Source organism: Schistocerca piceifrons, chromosome 7 (assembly GCF_021461385.2).
Source record: "Schistocerca piceifrons isolate TAMUIC-IGC-003096 chromosome 7, iqSchPice1.1, whole genome shotgun sequence".
Lineage (NCBI taxonomy): Eukaryota > Metazoa > Arthropoda > Insecta > Orthoptera > Acrididae > Schistocerca > Schistocerca piceifrons.
Genome location: NC_060144.1, coordinates 191644322 through 191670199, shown reverse-complemented (window position 1 = coordinate 191670199; position 25878 = coordinate 191644322). Strand labels below are relative to the sequence as shown.

Here is a 25878-nt window from a genome sequence, read left to right as displayed (position 1 = left end):
TGCCATGGATCTGTGCATGCACAATAGAGGAAGTGTATATGCACATGTGCAGAACACAGCATTTCTTGCAGGGTTTCAGCTTCTTACTGTTTTCACCTGTGGTCAGCAGATAAGATACACATGAGCTCTAGAATGCTCTTTTAGCTAATTGTGAGTAATTTTTTTCTACAAATACAGTTATAAAAAAATGGAAATTATCTTTTTCTGTATTACTGTTGAGAAAGGCTAAAGATCCAACGACAGATTCTTACTGTAGAAAAGGAAAGGAACAAATAAAGTATAAGTGAGCTTATTGAAGCATACAGCAAGGAAAGGTGTCTATGTGGTCCCCTAGAAATGCTGAACCATAATAAGGGATGTCTATATGTGGTAAATTTTGAGTTTATATGCTTTATGTGTATGTCCATATAATATTACTTTCGATGTGTGTATACACCCTAATTGGTGAGAGTACTGCGCATATTTGATTTGATTGCATCTTTTATATTATTTCAGCATGCCAGGAAGAATGGTGTTGACAGAACAGCCAAAATACTCAGAACAGCTGTGCCAGCCATGATCAGTGAAGACTGTAAGAGCCATTTTGCATCTTTGCGCGTGCTCTGTGGTGCCAATCTAAAACAGGAGACAGAGGAGTAGCACAGGCATGATAAAAGTGCAAAAATCAAGTGTGTGATGGTTCCCCCATTACTTTGTCATTTGTGAAAATCCTATCAAGTATATAGATAGCAGCTTGTTAAAACAAGAGATATCCTTCTGACAAAGTTCCTAAATTCCTGTGGGTGTTTGGCTACAACTCCTTTATTAACAGGGGGTTTATGCCTCTGCCTTCACCCTTCTTCCCAGCCAGGGTAGAAGCCAGACCCTACTCCTGGCATTACATCATTCTGCCGTTCTCCTAATGACGGACACTGTCACTGCAAGTGCTGCAAAGATAATTGCGTCCTCCTCATTCAATATGCTGTGAAATGTGAACTTAACCATTTACTAGTACCAGCACGACATAAAACGAACACTTTAGTCCATAATTATCTGCAATCATAATGTAACAATGTAAATAGCACCTTCACAAAAATATCAACTGTTACAATGAACAACTTAAACAAGCCTGCGGTTCCGAATATGTATCCTTGGGATGATGGTGTAAACTTACACGTTACGTGTATTGTGTAACAGGTCTAACATAAAAGTGCGCTGTTCCAGATTTGTACACTTGGGGCACTGGTACAGACTTGTACATAATAGGTGTATTGTGTAACACCAACCTTAAATTCTGTACTTTTCTACTTCAACAAAACAGTGTATGCCATTAATGTGGTGAGCTTGCCATGGTATAGAAATGAAAACTAAAACGTCCATCTACTATAAATTTAATTAGGTCTTTAGTCAGAAATATTCTGAAAGGTAACAAAATAATTGAATCATTGACTAGTTGATTGTGTCCTATATCCAAATCATCACATAGACATTTTGATTACAATGAAAGGCTGGATAAAATGTGTTTCAGAAGTATCTCCCAACTTCGGATCACACTGTATCTTTTAAAGAAACAACCGAGTGGTGTACGATATGCACTGTTGTACAAGCCTGTTCATTTTTGCTTTCATTTCTATACAAGAGTCATCACTATTAGCAACAGCAAAGAAATTATCTTACTAAGTGGGGTTACTGAGGCCCCCCCCCCCCCCTTTTCTTCCTCTGTGCAACTACAAGAACATGTCATTTTCATCAAAAATGTGAAGTTTATTCTCATCACAAACAACAGAAAAGCAAAAGCACCCTGACGCCTACCACAACAAATAAAGGGATGCAAAAAGAAGTTGACAACAGAAAAAAACTACGTTGCCAAAAATAGTGAAAGATATTACAGGATTTGGATGGGAATTTGGCAATGCTCATTAAGAGACACATGGCACACTGGCACCTGTGCTGCAGGCAATCTAAATGAATTCCTATCCCATAGGAAACAGCTATTCGGCACAGATATACACATCTACAGCACTGGAGGAAACTCGCAGCAGGCAACATTCAAAAGATTAGTGCTATTATAAAGTAACAGTTTAAACTGTTCGGCATTTGGAATCAAGAAAAAATTGACAATAAATGATTTTGAGGGTGCACTGACATGAAACAGCAGGATTGTTATCAATTGTTGAAGTAATTGAAGGAGTTAAAGCAATGTTAGTATAGGTTATGTCTGTTCACGGAAAAATGTGGAAAGTTGTAAGATCTGGAGTCAATAGATTTTAACTTCGCTATAATAGACAAAAAACAAAGAGAACGCGGATATATAATGCTGATATGATGAGATGCTACATGAGATGCTGAACTTTGAGGTTCGCCGATGACATTGTAATTCTGTCAGAGACAGCAAAGGACTTGGAAGAGCAGTTGAATGGAATGGACAGTGTCTTGAAAGGAGGATATAAGATGAACATCAACAAAAGCAAAACGAGGATAATGGAATGTAGTCGAATTAAGTCAGGTGATGCTGAGGGAATTAGATTAGGAAATGAGACACTTAAAGTAGTAAAGGAGTTTTGCTATTTTGGGAGCAAAATAACTGATGATGGTCGAAGTAGAGAGGATATAAAATGTAGACTGGCAATGGCTAGTAAAACATTTCTGAAGAAGAGAAATTTGTTAACATCGAGTATAGGTTTAAGTGTGAGGAAGTCATTTTTGAAAGTATTTATATGGAGTGTAGCCATGTATGGAAGTGAAACATGGACGATAAATAGTTTGGACAAGAAGAGAACAGAAGCATTCGAAATGTGGTGCTACAGAAGAAAGCTGAAGATTAGATGGGTAGATCAAGTAACTAATGAGGAAGTATTGAATAGGATTGGGGAGAAGAGAAGTTTGTGGCACAACTTGACCAGAAGACGGGATCGGTTGGTAGGACATGTTCTGAGGCATCAAGGGATCACCAATTTAGTATTGGAGGGCAGCGTGGAGGGTAAAAATCGTAGAGGGAGACCAAGAGATGAATACACTAAGCAGATTCAGAAGGATGCAGATTGCAGTAGGTACTGGGAGATGAAGAAGCTTGCACAGGATAGAGCAGCATGGAGAGCTGCATCAAACCAGTCTCGGGACTGAAGACCACAACAACAACAATGATGAGATATATTTTCTGCTATCAAAAATTTCAGAAAGCTGTAAATCAAGCATTTCCCTAATACACTATAAATCTATCGATACTGTCAGTAAAGGACGAGTTGATAAATGTTGACACAATTATTTTAATACTTAAAAAAACTGAGGCCACTCTCTGCAGTAAGATAGGAATTTTAAATGAGCTGAAGTGTTATGCTGATGATGGAACTGGTATTTTAAATTGTCGACTTGTGATTCTTGTACTGATGAGTGTCCAATAAGTGGTGACTCAAAGTGTGTACTGATTCTAAAGATTAGTTGAAACATATTCGAGACTCTTCCTGAGAAGATCCATTTAGCTGTCTTTCTACTGTGTAAAATTCAAGTTTAACATGAAGAAGACACATGCTACTTTATAAGAGCCGATTTTGTTCTAAAACTAAGTATATACTCTGCAAGTCACTATTCAGCACATACCGAAGGGGGCTTTGAACGAATATTAGTTACTCTTTGCCCTGTGTCATTCGTATAATGAGTGACATGTACACATCATATTCTCGTAATGCGAATGCAAAACATGCTGCGAAAGTACTCGGTCTGCTGCATGCCTTACCTCTAACACCAGTCCTCTAAATTTACCTAGCTTGGCTTCAGCAGAACAATATTACTTTCCTTCCTCACGGAGTATCCTGAGTATCTCTATTACGTATTTGCATGCACTGCAACAATCTGTTATGATCCTGGTGATGCCTTTCTTGTTTATTTTTATGTCTGCTGCCATCCTTATATAATGGTAAGACAGAGATTTAGGAACCAGGTTTTAAATTGTAAGACATTTCCAGGGGCAGATGTGGACTCTGACCACAATCTATTGGTTATGAACTATAGATTAAAACTGAAGAAATTGCAAAATGTGGTAATTTGAGGAGATGGGACCTGGATAAACTGACTAAACCAGAGGTTGCACAGAGTTTCAGGGAGAGCATAAGGGAATCATTGACAGGAATGAGAGAAAGAAATACAGTAGAAGAAGAATGGGTAGCTTTGAGGGATGAAGTAGTGAAGGCAGCAGAGGATCAAGTAGGTAAAAAGACGAGGGCTAGTAGAAATCCTTGGGTAACAGAAGAAATATTGAATTTAATTGATGAAAGGAGGAAATATAAAAATGCAGTAAATGAAGCAGGCAAAAAGGAATACAAATATCTCAAAAATGAGATCAAATGGCTAAGCAGGGATGGCTAGAGGACAAATGTAAGGATGTAGAGGCTTATCTCACTAGGGTAAGACAGATACTGCCTACAGGAAAATTAAAGAGACCTTTGAAGAAAGGAGAACCAATTGTACGCATATCAAGAGCTCAGATGGAAACCCAGTTCTAAGCAAAGAGGGGAAAGCAGAAAGGTGGAAGGAGTATATAGAGGGTCTATACAAGGGCGATGTACTTGAAGACAATATTATCAAAATGGAAGAGGATGTAGATTAAGATGAAATGGGAGATACGATACTGCGTGAAGAGTTTGACGGAGCACTGAAAGACCTGAGTCGAAACAAGGCCCCGGGGGCCCCGAGAGTAGGCAACTTTCTATTAGAACTACTGACGGCCTTGGGAGCGCCAGTCCTGACGAAACTCTACCATCTGGTGAGCAAGATGTATGAGACAGGCGAAATAGCCTCAGACTTCAAGAAGAATATAATAATTCCAATCCCAAAGAAAGAAGGTGCTAGAAAGAAGGTGCTGACACATGTGAAAATTACTAAACTATCAGTTTAATAAGCCACGGCTGCGAAATACTAACACGAATTGTTTACAGACGAATGGAAAAACTGGTAGAAGCCGACCTCGGGGGAAGATCAGTTTGGATTCCGTAGAAACATTGGAACACGTGAGGCAGTACTGACCCTATGACTTATCTTAGAAGCTAGATTAAGGAAAGGCAAACCTACGTTTCTAGCATTTGTTGACTTAGAGAAAGCTTTTGACAATGTTGACTGGAATACTCTCTTTCAGATTCTGAAGGTGGCAGGGGTAAAATACAGGGAGTGAAAGGCTATTTACAATTTGTACAGAAACCAGAAGGCAGTTATAAGAGTCGAGGGACATGAAAGGGAAGCAGTGGTTGGGAAGGGAGTGAGACAGGGTTGTAGCCTATCCCCAATGTTATTCAATCTGTATATTGAGCAAGCAGTAAAGGAAACAAAAGAAAAATTTGGAGTAGGTATTAAAATCCATGGAGAAGAAATAAAAACTTTGAGGTTTACTGATGACATTGTAATACTGTCAGAGACAGCAAAGGACCTGGAAGAGCAGTTGAACGGAATGGATAGTGTCTTGAAAGGAGGATATAAGATGAACATCAACAAAAGCAAAATGAGGATAATGGAATGTAGTCGAATTAAGTCGGGTTCTGCTGAGGGAATCAGATTAGGAAATGAGACACTTAAAGTATTAAAGGAGTTTTGCTATTTGGGGAGCAAAATAACTGATGATGGTCAAAGTAGAGAGGATATAAAATGTAGACTGGCAATGGGAAGTAAAGCATTTCTGAAGAAGAGAAATTTGTTAACATTGAGTATAGATTTAAAAATTCTGAAGAAGAGAAATTTGTTAATATCGAGTATAGATTTAAGTGTCAGGAAGTTCTTCCTGAAAGTATTTGTATGGAGTGTAGCCATGTATGGAAGTGAAACGTGGATGATAAATACCTTACACAAGAAGAGAATAGAAGCTTTCGAAATGTGGTGCTACAGAAGAATGCTGAAGATTAGATGGGTAGATCACATAACTAATGAGGAGGTACTAAATAGAGTTGGGGAGAAGAGGAGTTTGTGGCACAACTTGACTAGAAGAAGGGATCGGTTGGTAGGACATGTTCTGAGGCAACAAGGGATCATCAATTTAGTACTGGAGGGCAGCGTAGCGGGTAAAAATCGTAGAGGGAGACCAAGAGATGAATACACTATGCAGATTCAAAAGGATGTAGGTTGCAGTAGGTACTCAGAGATGAAGAAACTTGCACAGGATAGAGTAGCATGGAGAGCTGCATCAAACCAGTCTCAGGACTGAAGATGACCACAACAACAACAACAGCCATTCTTATACTGGAGCACAACTCATGAGTACCTCTCTCTAGCATTTTGTACAGAGTTTTATTTACAGATTTGTAACACTTTTCCAGAATCTTTATAACAACTTGCCTCCTAACTGCCTTATCTACTTATAATTTCACTGGTTTATTCCATTTCAAAAAACTTTACAGTCTTATCCTTAGAAATAGATGCTCCGCACCTTCATAACTATCATATGGCATATGGCTGTTTCTGTTTGTCACACATTTGTCAACATTTCATGACAGCTTCCATTGAGTCGATAAAGTTGTAAGACTAGTAAAGTTTATTTTCCATTTCCTTACTGTCATTCAATGAAAACACTTGCCTGCAAACAGCAGCATCTGTAGCAACGAATTTTGGATATCCTATCTGATAAATCATGATGGAAATTCCTGCAGAGAACACACGTGAAAGAAGAGACTGTCAACTAATCACCTACAGTGGACTTCTGTGGGGCATACACACACGTAACAGAAAACAGTACTCACTAGCTTTCAAAATCTGGGACTTTCTCTAGGAAAAGTACACACAGTCATGCACACAACCACATGGACACCTAAACATACAGTCCTGTGGCCACGAGAAATTTCTCCGATGGGAACAATGCAGCCGTCAAAGGGGAGGTAAGAATTAATAACAAATGATAACAAGAACATGACAGAATCTGCTGAATTAAAACTAACTATTTGGAAATGGAGACTGCCTACAGAAACAAAGAAAATGTTGAAAGGACTTGAAGAGAACAAAACAAAAATTTATGTTAGCCAGGCATAAACTAATATTTTAGGAATTATGATTGCGTATCTCAAAGTAATTAACACAATATACAAAATAATAAAAGATTTGATTTCTTTAAATATTTCCAGAGGGCAAGAGGTGGATCATGAAAACTGGAATTTAATAATGATAATACTGACTTTCAAAAAGTAATGCCAAATGAATTGAGAATATATGAAGAATGGGAAATGCCAGGAGATGAACATAAGTTGGAGCAAAAGTTTTACAGAAGGAACATGTAAAATCATTTAAAGAATGTTTGCAAAAAAAGGACAATGCCCGTAAATCAGAAAAATACTGTAGTTGTTTCACTTAAGAAAAATCAACAACCACCATTACACCCTGTGGAACTATCATTCTCTTCCTTTTGATGTCAATATATTCACTAAAATTATCACTTAGCACACAAGAAAATCTTGGATTTTAAATAAGTATAGGGACAAGCCGGTGTGAGAAGAGAATATTTCATGATGGGTCACTTATAAGCTGTGAACAGAATTATAGACACGAGAAAAGAGTACGAATTACCATTTCATACTGCTTCAACATATTTTAGTATCTGCTTCAACATATTTTAATATACTGAGAGGCATGTATGTCAATGCTACAGCTTACATCTAACAAATGAGCTACGGACAGAGCTCCCACATACTCCACAAATTCATGCACTTACCCTGTCATAGCAGAGTAATGTGGAGAAGTTGGCAGTCTTCAAACTATGGATGGTGTGCACAAACTTGGCACAGTAAACAGCATCAGTTGCTGTGAAAATGCATCTTGGAAAAAGACACAGCTGCAGAAACTGTGTTATTGTCTCATTCTTGGCAGCTTTTGCTGAGCGAGACAGGAACCACGTATCTTTCTCCTGGAACAACAAAATTTATATCAAAATCTTGCAAATGCTGATGTGTATAGTAGTAGAGGTGAAATAAAATTTAAGTACAGAAAGTATTACATTTGAGTTAGAGCATACAGTGTAAATAGTGTTCCATAATGAATAATATAAAATACAGACTTATCATAAAAGAATGAAAAATTAAATTACAATTTCCCCCCCCCCCTTCCATCTTTCCTCATACAAAAAGAACCTCCCTCCCTCCCTCCTTTAACTCACACTTACTCATCACACTTTTCCTTGTCTCGCTCTCTACTTATTCCATCTTCAAATTTATTGATGTTCATTTATCCTGATTTTTCTCTAGTTTTCCAGTCTCTTCTTATCATCTTAGCCCTTTCCCACCAAATTCCCAGCCAAAATGCCACACTGCATCCAAGTAAAAGCCCTGGGCCAGATTTGAGAATAAATTTTCCACCCTATATTATCTGTCTTATGTGTTAACCCATGGACATACAATTTTTTTTACTGAGATCGGGACACAGCTTTACACTTTTTTTTGCAGCAATTTTCCTCATTTTTACTGCAACATACTGTAAGTTATATTAAAGAAGTATATTTTATTTCCCTACTGCAATGTAAAGTTATAATCATACATAGTTTGTCTGAGTGTGATAAAGCTTAAAACACTTATTCACATGTACGAAAATCTTACACTCGTTTTATTCAAAGTAGGATTTTCCGTGCTTCCCTCTGTCATAACAGACATGTCCTAGAAGGTGCTGCTGTTTTGTCTGTTGGGGGTATGTTTGTAGGAAAATGTCACCTGTAGCTTCCTTGTATTCTTAATGGATTTGTTCCTTGGCTTGTGTGTCCGCAAATCCCATAATCAGGAAGTCTAATATTTTTCAGAATTTGTTCTGCCGTGGTGAGAGGGAAATCTGTGAACCTAGTTTTTCTTTTACTGGAGTTTATCAAATAAGTGTACTATACTTGCCATGTCTAATGTATATTTTTTAATTTCCTTTCATATATCTTCTCATACGAGGATATGATGCTAAGCACTGGTTTTGCATCAACGCCACCCATTCCTTTGTTATAATCACTGATGCAATCAGGTTTCAGCTTAGTCTTCCAAATTTTTGCTGTTCTTCACAGTCAGGTTGATCGTGAATGATAAGACAGGATGTGCACTGGTTTTTTGTCAATCCATTTTACAGTCGTCCAAATTGCGACCAACCAGAAAGTGTCAGAAGAATATGTCTCTAATGACGAAGCAGAGAAAAATATTTCTCACACAGTCGGTTACGAAGTGATCCAAACCACCCCGGAGTACATCAGCCAACAGGAGGAGGCGACTTATCCCGAAATCGTTTGTTTCCAACATTGGAGATAAACATTGCCACCACAAAAGTTTGTAAAGCCAAAAAACCATTATAGACTTTTTTTTACCAAAAAATAAATTCTAATAAAGTGTCCTAGAACTTCAACACCCGTAGGTTAAAAGTTGTTTTTTTCCCCCCTTTTCCTTTTCTTTTTCTCTAGTCAATCTTTTCATTCCTTTGAGTAACCTCTAGATTTATTTCATAATTTTGTAAGTAGTTTATTTTTTATTCAAAGGAGTAGTAGAGGTGAAATAAAATTTAAGTACAGAAAGTATTACATTTGAGTTAGAGCATACAGTGTAAATAGTGTTCCATAATGAATAATATAAAATACAGACTTATCATAAAAGAATGAAAAATTAAATTACAATTCCCCCCCCCCCCCCTTCCATCTTTCCTCATACAAAAAGAACCTCCCTCCCTCCCTCCTTTAACTCACACTTACTCATCACACTTTTCCTTGTCTCGCTCTCTACTTATTCCATCTTCAAATTTATTGATGTTCATTTATCCTGATTTTTCTCTAGTTTTCCAGTCTCTTCTTATCATCTTAGCCCTTTCCCACCAAATTCCCAGCCAAAATGCCACACTGCATCCAAGTAAAAGCCCTGGGCCAGATTTGAGAATAAATTTTCCACCCTATATTATCTGTCTTATGTGTTAACCCATGGACATACAATTTTTTTTACTGAGATCGGGACACAGCTTTACACTTTTTTTTGCAGCAATTTTCCTCATTTTTACTGCAACATACTGTAAGTTATATTAAAGAAGTATATTTTATTTCCCTACTGCAATGTAAAGTTATAATCATACATAGTTTGTCTGAGTGTGATAAAGCTTAAAACACTTATTCACATGTACGAAAATCTTACACTCGTTTTATTCAAAGTAGGATTTTCCGTGCTTCCCTCTGTCATAACAGACATGTCCTAGAAGGTGCTGCTGTTTTGTCTGTTGGGGGTATGTTTGTAGGAAAATGTCACCTGTAGCTTCCTTGTATTCTTAATGGATTTGTTCCTTGGCTTGTGTGTCCGCAAATCCCATAATCAGGAAGTCTAATATTTTTCAGAATTTGTTCTGCCGTGGTGAGAGGGAAATCTGTGAACCTAGTTTTTCTTTTACTGGAGTTTATCAAATAAGTGTACTATACTTGCCATGTCTAATGTATATTTTTTAATTTCCTTTCATATATCTTCTCATACGAGGATATGATGCTAAGCACTGGTTTTGCATCAACGCCACCCATTCCTTTGTTATAATCACTGATGCAATCAGGTTTCAGCTTAGTCTTCCAAATTTTTGCTGTTCTTCACAGTCAGGTTGATCGTGAATGATAAGACAGGATGTGCACTGGTTTTTTGTCAATCCATTTTACAGTCGTCCAAATTGCGACCAACCAGAAAGTGTCAGAAGAATATGTCTCTAATGACGAAGCAGAGAAAAATATTTCTCACACAGTCGGTTACGAAGTGATCCAAACCACCCCGGAGTACATCAGCCAACAGGAGGAGGCGACTTATCCCGAAATCGTTTGTTTCCAACATTGGAGATAAACATTGCCACCACAAAAGTTTGTAAAGCCAAAAAACCATTATAGACTTTTTTTTACCAAAAAATAAATTCTAATAAAGTGTCCTAGAACTTCAACACCCGTAGGTTAAAAGTTGTTTTTTCCCCCCTTTTCCTTTTCTTTTTCTCTAGTCAATCTTTTCATTCCTTTGAGTAACCTCTAGATTTATTTCATAATTTTGTAAGTAGTTTATTTTTTATTCAAAGGAGTAGGTAATAAAATTAAAACTCCTGTTTTTTCCAGCTGCCAAAAAAAGCCAATTTTTTTCTGTAAGAACATAAAATAAATGACCTTTGTTATTCAGCGTTTAAGGGGGGATGTAATGGATTTTGATCAAAAATATCGATCTTTAAAAATTATTATTTTCTTGATCTACACAGTTTAATCTATGTTGTATGTGAATTTTATCACAATAGCAGCTTTAGAAATGCCTTTAAATTGTTAAACTGATTAACTCTGCACTGGCGGGCACTTTCACCTTTTCCGATATTTGGGAAACTGCTTGCTTCAGTGGAATTTTTGTCAATGTGAAGGCTATTTTCTTTCAATATTTTAGGCTGACACGTATATCTCTGGCTGACATCTATATCTTTGCCTGAAAACTTTCTTGCATGTGGTTTGTTTACGTTTTGTCAATACTAACACATATTACTAGGTGCAAGGCTAAATTTGCAAACCTTTAGGTGGAAGTCAAGATTTATGCATAATGGGTTGTGGAAAAACTGTGTTTAGGAAATGGAGGTTTTATGGAAATCGGTTTACCAATAAAAAGATGAAGCAGCTCGAAATGAAGAACATAAGCTCTTAGCTTCAGCATAGAAACTTGGGACAGGAGAACTGTACAGGTCCGTGAATAATGATGATATGGATTCCGCTGGATTCAGACTTATTGATTTAGAGCTTCTCTGCCAGGCTATATAAAGTTTTCATATCCATGTGTTAGCTGTAAAAATACGTAATGCACGATTGTTGTTGAAGAAAGAAGAGCGGGACAAGCTTGCAATTTTAAATTAATTTGTAATTCACGTGGCTATGAATTTTCATTTTCCTAGAAATAAAAAAATAAAAAAAAAAAGCAATTTTAGGTTAGCATATGCTCTGAGATGCCTTGGACAAGGCAGGGAAGGAGGTAATTTGTTGTGTGGTTTTCTAAACATGCCTCCACCTTGTGCAAGGTTTGAAAAAATAAATAAAGAAATGTCTGATGGTAAATGTTGTGGTGTTACCGCCAGACACCACACTTGCTAGGTGGTACCTTAAATCGGCCGCGGTCCATTTAGTACATGTCGGACCCGCGTGTCGCCACTGTGTGATCGCAGACCGAGCGCCACCACAAGGCAGGTCTCGAGATACAGGCTAGCACTCGCCCCAGTTGTACGACGACTTTGCTAGCGACTACACTGACGAAGCCTTTCTCTCATTTGCCGAGAGACAGTTAGAATAGCCTTCAGCTAAGTCCATTGCTACGACCTAGCAAGGCGCCATTAGCCTTACATAGTTGGATAGTTATCGTATGAAATGTCTCATCAAGACTGCTGTATTCACATCAAAGAATAAAAGATAAGTATTCGAGGAGCTGCATACTTTTCTTATGAGAATTCACTACTTATCCTGTTCCAGAATTCACGCCCGTCTGCGTTAGATAGAGTGCATTTAGGCTGCCTTTATCTACAAGGTGTTGGCACATTTACCAACACATCAAATGTGATACTGATAAAGTTTCTATGAAGAAAGCAGTGGAGGAATTGGTGAAAGAAACCAAAAAGAAATAGATCCTGGGGTAGATATTCATGACAGTGAATTTCATACAAATGTTACTGAACTGTGTGTGTCTGTAGATGGGACCTGGATAAAAAGGGGTCACACATCTCTGTATGGAATTGCACCTGTTATTGGTATTGACTCAGGTAAAGTTTTAGATGTAGAAATTGTCTAAATACTGCCACCAGTGTGCAACAAGGAAAATGTCCAACAATGAAGACAGTGAGAAACTGTGGCAAGAAAAGCATGCAGAAGCATGCTCTAAAAATTATAGTGGCTGAAGTGGGGGCATGGAGGCTGCTGCAGTTGTGAGGACGTTCTACAGATCTAAGGACCAGTATGGTGTTAGATATACTAAATACCTTGGTGATGGGCACTCCTCTTTGTACAAAGCTGTAACAAATACAAATTCGTACAATATCACAATAGAAAAGTTGGAATGTTTTGGCTTCGTTGCTCACTGAAAGAGAAGACAGTTGAAATACGGAGAAACCCTGCTTTTACACTTTTCAAGGGACTTCAAAAAAATTTGTGTAAAACGTGGGAAAATGTAAAATGTGAGAAATAATGTTTTAAAGCTGTAAAAGTTACATATAGGACACCCCCTTGCACTTTATGTATGATATATGTACATAACAGGCATCAAAAGACTTGTCAGGGAAATTTTTATTATCTAATAAAGGTTTACTTTCTAATAAAAACTGCTGATGTAACTGGAATTATATTTGACTGAATTTCAAATGTCGTAATCGATGGTTTTGGAAAGCCTGCAGCTGTCATTCATTATTTAAATAATGAAATCTTGCACTAGTTACTTATTTTTTTCATTCTTAACGACCCATTTCGAGAATTTTTAATTTAAAACGTCATAATCGATGTTTTTGGAAAGCCTGCAGCTGTCATTCATTATTTAAAAAATGAAATACTGCACTAGTTACGTCACGACGTGTTTTGAGAATTTTTTCTTGTTGTCAAGTGCAAATATGTAAATAAGTATTTTGTATAGTGTTTGGATATGTGTTATTCTGCGTTTCTTGCACTATACTCATCATTTTTGAGGTTATCTGGTACTCTGTGCCTCATCAGTTATGTAAAAAACCACACACAAACTATCACTCGCGCATTGTTTGTTTCTGTAACATCACAAAAAATACATAAGTAAATACTGCACTTGAGAATGAGAATAAATTCTCAAAACACGTTTTGCTCAGCATGGATGCAATACGTAACTGGCACTGTATTTACAATAAAAACATTTGGGCATCGTAAAGTGAATGACGGTGTCAACTAGTGCTCTGTATGGCCATACGCCGAAACACGCTAAATATGGTTCGACAAAGGTGTCACAATGATCACAACAATCACAAAACTGCATTTGTGCAGTAGAGAAAGTTTGGAAATGGTTGTGATTGGTCGTGATATCTTCATTCGAATGAACCTAGTTACTCCCATTATCCACCATGCCAAGTAGAGCATAGCAGCAGCGGGAGATACAGCACAAATTGTTATAACTTTTACTCGTTTACCAGTTCAAATCCACTGAATAGAGTGCCCTGGTGTTAAGAAACTTAATCACTTAATATATGTAAACACTACAGGACGGCCAACATTATGCCAGCATCATATTTTCTCCACCAACATTTTTTCGTAATGTATAAATCGCAGGAAAATTATAAATATGTTGATGGAAAATCAGGTGCAAATTAACATTGTGGGCATAGGAAATTTGACGGGACCAATAAAAAACATCGTAAACAGTGGGAAAATGTTAACTCCGGTAAAGTAAAGGTGGGGTTATGCTGTACTTGAGGATGAAAAACCACTAGGAGGAAAATGCAGGCTTACTTTGAAAGAAATTAATTCTCCTCAGTTATTGAGAGAGCTATCAAGTAAAACACACACAATTCAGAGGCATGAGGCGTGCTATGTGGGCAAATTTTTTCCCTTCCCCCCTACCCTCGACCAAACACCAATGCACAATCTGTGTCCGAAAGAGGACTATTGGTGTAAGTTCAACAACACAAATGACACGTATTCACATCAACACTCATTATGAGAACCTGTTATGAATGTCAATTAAACCGACATTCACGTTTCTTGCAAACCCTGATTTATTTGGGAAGTGTCTTCACAGAAAGACACAAAATGCAAATGAAAGTCTCAATAATATAATTTGGATTAGGTGCTCAAAAGGGACATTCCATGAACTTGAAGTACTCAAAATAGGTATCTATAATGCAGTTTTATGTTACAATAACGGAAATAATAAAGTGCTGAAGAAAGTTGTTATAGATCCTGGTGTGTTCACAACAAAAGCATTTTACACCATCGATAAGAACAGTGTCAAGAAAGCTAACAGATCAGTGTCTTACGTGCAAATAGAGGCCAGTCAGATTCCAATAGGAGAGAAGAGAAACCTGGAGGATAAGGAGTATCAGTATGTATGATTTTAAAATTAAGATAAGAAGTATGAGAAGAAAATCTTTCAACCTCATTTTCTCTGTTTTACATTATTAGAAGCCTTTTCTCAAAAAGTACATGCACTAATGCTACGAAATTTTCAGGAACTGTTTGCAACATGTTGCTGGCTCCCTGGAACTAAAAAATACGAGATACTGCAATTAAATTCTGATTTTTAGATGACTGTGTGTAGAAAAAAAAGTTAATTTTGGATGTGCAAAATTCAAAACTCTGTCAATAATACAATTTATACCATAAATTAATAACTGTACTTCAGTTGTCTTATAACCTCAGGACACTACAATAAAATTTTCATATCAATTGCATGATTAGAATTTGAGTTATGGCTTTTTATAAAAAAGGATAATTAAAAAAGTAAAAATTCAAATTTCTGGCAAAATATTAATCCTGCATATTTTATTATATTTTTCCATTAAAAAAAAAAAAAAAAAAAAGAGTTCTTTTCCTTTACACATGCAAAATTTGAGATTTGTACATTAATAAATATGGCTGTAATGATTTTTTAAATAAACATATACATTTTCCATTACATCCCCCCTTAAAAACTCTGCAATTCGGGGTGTTTCACACGTGAAAACAAAAGGACTTCGGTTCATCCGAAATTTTCGTAATCCAAACTAGCCGTCATCTCAATCATTTTGGATAAATGAGAGTTTACTATATTACTTTTCCCTGAAATGACTTTAGTTACTGATATACTTACGCACCTTCAATATATTTGCCACCATTATTTATGACGTTTCGCCAAATGTCTGGAAGGCATTATACACCATACACCATCTATGCATCTATTTCTGTTGATGTCCCATATTGACGGCCTATGGCAAGGATAATGTCATCTCTGGTGTTGTACCAGTTCCCTCGCAGTGGTTCTTTCAGTTTGCCAGAGATTTTAATCGCAGGGACACATGTTGAGCGAGTACGCTGGATGTCCCAGACTCTCCCATTGCTAGCAGTGCAAGAGGTCCTGGACAGCAGCAGTTGTGGTGTGATATCACACGTAATGGGGTGCTGTTCTGTGAAATGTTGTTACTTTCACCTGAGGGCTGGACAAACGAGCAGTGGTGGGCAGCATCTACGATCAACCTAATGGTACAGCATGATGCAGCATTATCCCATCAATGTCATACACTACAGTGAACATCACCTTCACAATACTTGGTGCAGCATACACTTTCTCTGGATGAGAGAACCAGAATACCTCCGTTCATTTGATTGGTGCTCCAAGTTAAATTCATAAGAGCGCAGCCACATTTTGTCAATAGTGACAATGTGTCAAAGAAAGTCATCACATTCCCTTTGGTACCGCCGACAAATCCTGTGCAATGGCACAGCGATGTCATTGTTGCACCTTGGACATTTCATCGGATATCCAACATGCTGCAATTCTGTGGTACCCTAGAATATCACGCAGAATGTGGAGCACTGTTTTGTGGCATTCTACAGCTAACTCACTCACAGTCCATTGGCAATCATTGTCCAACATGAAAGCAAGGAGTTGAACTGTATTGTCCTCCACCTGGTCAGCCTGTACGAGGATGATCCTTCACAGCATCTCTACCTATTCCGAATGCTTTAACACATCGTGCGACTTTGCTGTATGGCAGTGCTGCGTCACCACATGCTTCCACAGTCCCTGGAAGCATTTCTGCTTACTAGGACCTTGTGCCACTTCAGTTTTGAATCAAGAACATTGCTCTATCCTTGTAAACATGATGTTAGTGTGACTGCACTTATGCTATAGCATTCAACCAGCTACATGCTGCAATGGACTGAGAGTTCCTACTCACTATACAAACTCGTCTCACAGGCCATTATTGTGTCAATGCAGATAGCAGCTCGATGACTCCATGGTTTGAATTTACAGCAGTATTACCACAATTCTGTATCCAGCCCATGTATTAACATGCTACCTGAACAAAAAATAGAACCATCAGTAATGCAGTACATGCCTAAGCACCACACAACAAGGTGACTTGCACAATGACAGCTGTACCCATCACTGTACGTAAATGCACATGAGCACAATGATAGTTTTATGTGTCATGGTATGCCAATGGGTAATATAAACTATACCCAGACCACTTTACTTCAAGTTTCTCTTTCAGCTTTAAATCCTAAGTAATTCCTTCATATATGATGTTGCCTTTGGACTGTGTTCCTGAGACAAAGATAATCTGCTAATATTTTATGTTCTCTTCTCTTTATTATTGTTAGTCATGTGCAATCTCTGATTAGCTGCAGAATTAAAAAATGAGACTATGCCACATTAGAGCTGAGAGTTGTCATTAATTTACAATGTACAATTGATACCCAAACTGCATCTAGGAAAAAGGAAATGATAATGAGTACCTGTAACTCAGTAGAAAGGCATAAAAATAAACAACAGGTGTACAATCTACAAAACAGATCGACTTGTGTGGGACAGGTGCTGCAAAATTTTCAACAAAGAAAAAAGAATAGAGTCCATTTTGTTTCAAGGCAAGGAAGATCTATATGGAATGAGACAACAATATTCATTATGTCTCCTGCTTCAATGCCGAAGGAACAAATTGTGCGAAAGTACTAAACATTTCTCCTCCGAAGGTATGCGATGTCTAGCAATTCTGTATCCTAATTTGCTTTCTTGACTGAATTTTTCATAAACACAACGAGATCTTTTTTCCCCATGTATGCACCTCCCCTGTTGCTTCCTTGTCACAACTTCATTCTGACACTGGCATGAACACGACAGTGCCGTCTCCACCAAATGGACAGAAATGTGATGGCTGCTATGACGGACACTGTGCAGCACACTTGGGTTTCAATATGCTTCTGCAGCTAATGTGTCATGTTTACTTCCTCACATCATCCCTTTTGCATTCTTCACAATCACATTATTGTAGAAAAGAAACATATGGAATGTATATAGACTGGCAACAGACTAAATGCCGATAAGAGAGGGAGTCACTATACAAAACAGAGAAAAACACGAAGTCAATACTAGGTGATGAAATTATTTTGCAAAATTAAAATAACACATGGGAGGGCTGCCATTTGTGCTGATTAAGAAAAAAATTCTGTTATAGGCCACCACATGGCACTGCACCATTTGAATGCATTACAGAGTGAAGTGGTCAGCACATTGCTCTACTAGCTGTTGTCCACTTTCCAAATCTAGCAGCCACTATGAGTACAACACAGTAGATTCCCCTTTCCATAACTTACTTTAGAATTTTCATCATCTCCTCTATTCTGTGAGCTCTTCTCCATGATAAGTAGTTCCCCCAGATTCAGCACGAGTATGATATCAAAGTTAGCTTCTAAACTAATATTATTTTTTATACAGTGGGAAATTGCAATGAAACAAATCCAGAATGCCTTCTTTCAGGAAATTTGCAAACATCTAAACAACTATATTTTACCTGCTTAAGCCTAGCCATAACTCTTTCAACATGTTCTTGTTGCTTCTTCTTTTCTTCATGTAGCTTCTCAGAAAGTGCTGCATATCTCTCCTGTTCCTTTTTTCCTTTACTTGCTGCCTGTGAAAATGGAGATCATTACACCACTCTTAGTACGAATCATATTTAATATTGCGACTACAAAATAAATTGCAGCAATCACAGCAAAACATACAAGCAACTTGGAACTTTCTTTGACTTATTGGGGTCTAGGTTCTAATACAGAATCTAAAATATGGATATCTAAAGATTTCTGACAGCCACAAATGATTCTGAGAGAAGCCCAAAGATAAAAACTCTTAGAGATTAACCACCAAGCTTCTGACACTTCTCTGATCAGTCCTATACAGCTAAATCTAAGTTGTGGGGCCAAAACGTTTATACAAACACTTCTTTAACATCTAACTGTATCTATACAGGAATACAGAGTGGTCAGAAACAGTCTTTAACACTTGTAAGGGCATTCCAGTGTAGATTGTGCTGATAAGTAATTGTTAAGGGAGAAATCTGGTATGCTGCAGTGTTTCTGAGTTAATTGGCATTGAAGTTAGCCAATGTTGCACAGTTTCTGAGTTAATTGGCACTGAAGTTAGCCAATCAGGCAATTGCATGAGCAAATTCAACCGACCCACTTGAGAAGGAGTGTTTTTTGTTTGATTTCCTAAAACCAAACAAAAGGGCGATACAAAAACTGGACATGGGATGTCAGTACGGACTGAACAACAGCCAAAGGCTGAGCAGTATCTGGCGCTATCATCTACTACACTATGAGAACAACTGATACTAGCTGTATCTGGCAGGCCGTTAGAATTTGAACATGGAACAGCCTGATTGGCTAACTTCAATGGTAATTAACTCAGGAATGGTGCAATGTATCGAATTGAGTCACTGAGTGTCAGACAGGTATATTTAACCCCAGAAACGCCGGGAGGGGGAGGGGGGCTACTTTGTGCCACCTTTATAAAGGATTGTAATCTAGTCAGGTACTTTTTATTATATAACCCTGTAGCACATGATTTTCACTGCAGCGGACAGCTTTTAATTGACACATCTCTGGTCTTTTCAGTAAGTCATGAAGTTGCAAATGCATGCAGGGGCAACACCAGTAAGGGCTGCCCACTGCACTGGACTGTGTGTATTTGCAGTCTCAGGATTGATTGAAAACTCTGAAGCAGCGACCATTAAGAGCTGTATATGGTAGTGGATGCTATGCACCACAGAGTTTTCGTTGAAAAAATATTTATTGTTTTTAATGTAGTCTTCTACCAGATTCCATCAATGTTTTAAATTTTTCAGTCAAACTTAACACATAAATTCAAGTCTTTTCACAATGAATGTCATATTTAACATTTTCAGGTTCTGAATACCGCTTACGCATCAATATCTCTTTCAAAAGTATGATGTGAGTAAAAGTTAAAAGTAATTAACAAAATCTGTATTTTTAAATTTTTTGTGGTGGTCAGAAAGTAATCCCCACACCTCAACCAAGCTATTTTCAAGTTATGAACCCTAGTTACAAATTTGCAACTCTTTACAATATTAGTAAAATTCACCAACAGCCATGTACTTTAAGATATTATTTTATTTTATTGTAAAAGCAACCAGTTTCAGCATTTCATTATGACACCTTCAGGCCCCTTACGCGTCTACCCAAATAAACAAGCTTGTTGTATTGCACCATAAATCACTGGATACTGTGAATTCAATCATTTCGCAATTGCAACATTAGAAGATGTGACAGAAACCTATCACATCTTCTAATGATGCAATTGCACAATGATACATGCCTATAGGTGAATTTTACTAACATTGACAATCTCCTAACTATTGTCCCATCCTTCAATCAAGACACTGCTCACTTCATTCACCACCTTTCCACAGTTCCTGCTCCTTTACCATCAACTCCTTGTATGTCCCTGTGGATGTGGCGTCCATGTACACCAACATCACCCGTGTCCATGGCCTTGTGACCATGGAACTCTACCTTTCCCAACATTTTCCTGATACTAAATCCACCAAATTTTTCCTAATCCTCCAAGCTAACCACATCATGACCTACAATTATTTCACTTTAAAATTCCAAATATACAAACAACTCTGGGGTATGGCCATGGGGACTTGCATAACACAATCCAATATCAACTTCTTTATGGGCCATCTGGAGGAATCCATCCTATCCAGTCAACTCCTAGAATCACTTGCCTGGTTCAGATTTATTGATGATAATTTCATGACCTGGACTCACAGGAAGGACACCCATTTCTCTTTCCTCCATAACTGAACACCTATTCCCAAATCCGCTTCACCTGCCCCTTTTCAATTCATTGAGCCATCTTCCTAGATGTTTATCTCCACCTCTCAAATGGCTCCATGCATATGTCTGTCCATATCAAGCACACTAACCACCAACAGTACCGCCACTTTGCCAGCTGTCACTCATTTCATGTCAGAAAGTCTCTTCCTTCCAGCCTCGCCACTGTAGATGCTGCATCTGTAGTGGAAAGCACAACTTGTCTCTCTTCTGACCACACCATTCTTTTCCTGTCCATATCATATACTGACCGCCTTCTCCCATCACTCCCCCCCCCCCCCCCCCCTCTCATGTGGGATTTCTCTCCATTCCCCCCCCCCCCCCCTCATGTGGGAATTCTCTCCCCCCCACCCAACTCTTCCTCTCCTCCCTTTTCATTCCACGTCCCTTCTATCTCTCTCCTCCCTTTCAATCTCCTTATCTTCACCTTTCTCTCCTCCCCCCCCCCCCATCCCCCCTCAATCACTCCGATCTCTCCTTCTTCCTATATCTCTTTTTGTTGTACCCTCTGTACTCTTTTTTTTTTTTTTTTTTTTTTTTTTTTTATCAGGGTGTATACATGGACAAGGAAAAGAAATTCCTGGAGTTTTCCCAGATCTCCCGGTTAAAAATTCATTTTCTCCCGGGTGAAAATACACTTTTTCCTTGTTAAATGACAGTATACTTTCCCTCGAAACTGTAAAACGTATCCTTTGAATGGATATGGTTTTATACAGCAGCGTAGAATTTCCTGACACTTTAGAAAACGAAACTCAAGGGTGAAAAAACACAATTTGGAAAGATCCTTGATGTGCAGCAATATGTACGCTGCATATTTTCGTATTAAGAAAGTATAAATTCGAATTCCACCAACAGGAAAATTTAATGGCTTAAATTAATATACAAAGCGTTGCTACAAGAAAAGTGAAGCTTTCGCATATAATATTTGTCTCGAAGATTAATAAGCTACAAGGGAAGCTAAGCTTTCACATGTAATGTTTACTTGTTTAGCGCATGTTACACTTTAAGATACACCACACAAATACGCAAGTAAAATTTTTAATACCGACATAAATCTCTGATCTTCTGGGCTAGAAATTCTTCTAAATGGCTCGTCATCAAAGAGTTGATTTTTAAAAAAGATTTAGGAAATGCATCGTACATTCTCGTACATAGTTCATCTTGCGTAAAAGGAAATTTAGTTTGAAAATAATGTTTTTCGAACAACAAATCACAATATTTTCCTGCAACTTGTTCGAAATAGATTCATTTCAGCAGTTGCCAGACAGCGCCAGATAAGACGCGTCACCGCACTTGCGCAGCTATAGTGACGTAGGAAGCCCGTATGTTCGTACATGTAAAACATTAAAATATCTTACATCTTGTCATAAAAGAAACAAGATGATAGGCAATCATTCTTGGAAATTACCGAGGATACTCCAAGAACGTCGGAAATTCGTGAACCATATTAAAATGCATAGTTTACCTTACAGTGCACATTCATATGTCCAGATTCCCAATGACGTAGGCCTCGACTTGATATGAAACTTTTCAGTGTTGTTTTCGCGACGTAAATTTTCTTCGAGTACCAGTACTGTATTACCTCATGTGTGGTTCTTTGTCATGGCATAATGCCAGACATGCTAGAAGATGAAAATGTGCACTTGAAATGCAGCAAACAGTTTTTTGACACTAGCCAATAGTGTGGAATTAAACACTTCGTTTCAAATAAATTCCCTGCCTCAGCAGGAAACCCTAATAAGAGCCAAATTTCTCTAGCAAACCAACAAAAATAAGTTTATTGTTCTGCAACGCTTGACTGTCAGAAAGGTGGAAATAAAATAAAATCAGAAACTAGTAACATATTTTAGTCTTCTGTAATTATGTGAATATATTTTAATTCATTTGATAGCTCCCAGCCACAGACATCCGTCTAGCTTTCATTTGACGTGAGAGCAATAAAATGAAGAGGAAACAGAAAGATCACTAAATGTAAACACGGGTCACGTGGAGACTACCCCCTCTACCCCCACCCCCCCTTGAACCTGTAACGCAGACTGCTCTGCGCATCAGATCGTAAAAAAAACAACACACACTTTTCAAAAATAAGTTCATTTTGTAGCGCACATCTTTCTGAAGAGTCTGATAAAACAAACATACGAGGTGCGGCTAGAAAAAAACTGGACTGATGCTGCAAAAAACATTTATTTACAATTTCATGTTATCTCCTTCAATGTACTCTCCTCCTCGGTCTCTACACCGCTCCATACGAATTTTCCACTGTTCATAGCAATGCTGCAGATCATTTTCGGTAAGTCCATTCATTACTTCTGTCGCTTTTTCTTTTACTGCTTCAACAGTCTCAAATCTAGTTCCTTTCAAAGCTGACTTGACTTTAGGGAAAAGAAAAAAGTCACAGGGGGCCAAATCAGGTGAGTAGGGTGGATGATCTAAGATGGGAATGTTGTGTTTTGCCAAAAACGTCTTCACTGACAACGCACTGTGAGCTGGGGCATTGTCTTGGTGAAGGATCCATGACTTTTTTCTCCACAAATCGTTCCGTTTTCTCCGTACTCGCTCACGTAGGGTAGCCAGGACGCTAATGTAGTAAAGCTGATTCACTGTTTGTCCCTCTGGTACCCAATCAATGTGCACAATCCCTTTGAGGTAAAAAAAAAAACAATCATCATTGCCTTGAATTTCGATTTTGACATTCGTGCTTTTTTTTGTCGTGGAGAACCAGGAGTTTTCCAATGCATCGATTGGCGTTTAGTTTCGGGATCGTAAGTAAAAAACCACGATTCATCGCAAGTAATAACATTTTGTAAGAAGGTGGGATCACTTTCAATGTTTTCCAGGATGTCAGAACAAATCATTCTTCGGCGTTCCTTCTGTTCAATTGTGAGACACTTTGGAACCATTTTTGAACACGCTTTGTTCATGTTGAAACTTTCATGAAGAATCTGCCTAACACTTTCCTTGTCAACTCCTGTTAACTCAGACACTGCTCTGATTGTTAAACGGCGATCTTGTCGAACAAGTTTACCGATTTTTTCAATGTTTGCATCAGTTTTTGCTGACAATGGTCTGCCAGTGCGAGTGTCATCACTGGTGTCTTCGCGGCCATCTTTAAATCGTTTAAACCACTCAAACACTTGTGTTCGCGATAAACAATCATCGCCGTACACTTGTTGTAACATTACAAACGTTTCACTTGCAGATTTTCCTAGTTTGAAACAAAATTTGATGTTAACACGCTGTTCTTTCTGTACACTCAACATTTTCCGACGCACAGACAAAACGTCAACTACTTAAAACAGACGCCACGGGCAGACTGAGTGCAGGAGGCAGATGAAACTCGAGCAGTAGGCGGAGCGAGAGTCACGTGACAGGCCACGCGACTTTCAGCCTTATTGCATTCGTTTTATTGTTTCACCAGTACTAGTCCGGTTTTTTCTAGCCACACCTCGTATATGTTCGAGGAATTGTAAGACACGTTTTTTGGTCTTAAGTGTGCAGTGCAGTGCCACGCCTCTTCAAACAACATTCTTATAGCGCACGTCACTGTATTTCACTCTGTGGAACTCAATATGTCCGCTAGTGCCTATCCTGCTCCCAGTCGGCCGGTTTGACATTCTGCCCAACCCCTTGCAATTGATACTGGATAGGATTATTTGTAACCAGGAGAACAAGTACTCTTCAGAAAATCTGGATTCTTTATTCGTCAAACGTTTTGCTACGTGAAAAATGGAAATGTCGTCGTCTAAAACTGAAAAAGCTGCTAACACAAATAGTACCCAAGACTGGTGCGGTTTCTCAATCTGATTACGTCTGGTTTGTCACTGTATGCCGAATAAAACAAAATAGGCCTTTCTAATATTGCAGCAATTTTAACACACACCAAATAAGTGACACTGTTTTGGCAATAATGATCATTTTTATAATACGACAAAATAATTCACAAAGTACCAATACGAAATACCTATTTGGCCTACTACAAGCAAAAAGCTTTACGTTACGAAATGGTTTCACATTTTATTCATGCGTCCACTTTCTCATGCACGAAACCGAAAAACAGAACGACATTTTTGTATAAATTTGGAATCGTCCTATTCTTCCATAATTTGTGTGATATCCCCGTTTCTTCTTCTTCATCGTTCAAACAAACAATATTATTATCACTAATTCTGTAACTATTCCTACACTGTCAAAACTCATTCTCTGGTTAACTTTACTACCCCTGCTACAATCACCGGTTTAGTTATCCAGAGATTATTCTCCGGTTCGTCGTTATTACGAGTTCGTACAATGCGTTTCCTGCGCTACTTCCAGAATGGAACTTAAACGACTGCTAGCTGGGGACTGCAACTGGCCCTGTCTAGTGTAGTGATCTGGCCAAAAATTTTCTGTCAAAATTCCACTTTCTTGGAAACACCGAGAAGATAATACGTAATCTTTCTTACCTGTTATTCCTGTTAGTCGTTTACTTCCACTCTGGTAATCAGAATCTATGTATTTCGCTAGTAATTGTAACAACGCTGAACATTCGCAAACCAAATCAACCACGTAAACAGGCAGCAGTTGGTATTCTCCGGTTCGGTTTTATTCCTCTCAGCTCGTAAAGCCCCGTCCCGTTTTGTCTGCTGGAAAGTTTGTTTCTAGGTGTGACGACGATTCCCCTGGCAGAGGCATCACGTACAATACGCACGGATTCAAAAATCAACTTATAATTAATTCAGAAATCCACTTAGAATGTGTTCAAAGACCAGCAGTGGTGCGTTTCAAAATCATACGAATAATCGACAGACCGACGTGCGCTGGATGCTAGGTGCTTTGTGAAACAAGGATTTTTTTCCTCAAGAATATGAATTTGCCCCCTCCCCCTGAAATGGCTGCCTGGTTCAGACATCCCGGTTTACCCTCACCCCCCACTAGATCCGGGCCTGCTGCGCACGTGTGAATCTGAAAGCTTGGGTGGGCCAGTAAAATTTTTCAGGGTACCATGTGGTTGGTTGCTGCTACTGCTACTTACACAGCCAACAGCCACATTTCTGTAGCCACAAGTGGGAAAAGGTACTAAAAAGCCTTTGACACATTCTGCTGTTGGCAGACGCTTGTACGAGCACTCT

General features: G+C 38.3%; 1 protein-coding gene across 3 annotated transcripts in view; it reads right to left on the bottom strand.

The window, feature by feature from the left end:
- LOC124805288 (THO complex subunit 2) overlaps positions 1-25878 on the bottom strand; it is a 318134-nt gene that overhangs the window by 135847 nt on the left and 156409 nt on the right. For all 3 annotated transcript variants that reach the window (XM_047265797.1, XM_047265799.1, XM_047265798.1), the window contains exons 18-19: positions 18424-18540; positions 7658-7849 (exon numbers count right to left, since the gene is read on the bottom strand). In XM_047265797.1, the coding sequence (XP_047121753.1) occupies positions 7658-7849; positions 18424-18540 (309 nt within the window). The remainder of the gene's footprint in view (positions 1-7657; positions 7850-18423; positions 18541-25878) is intronic.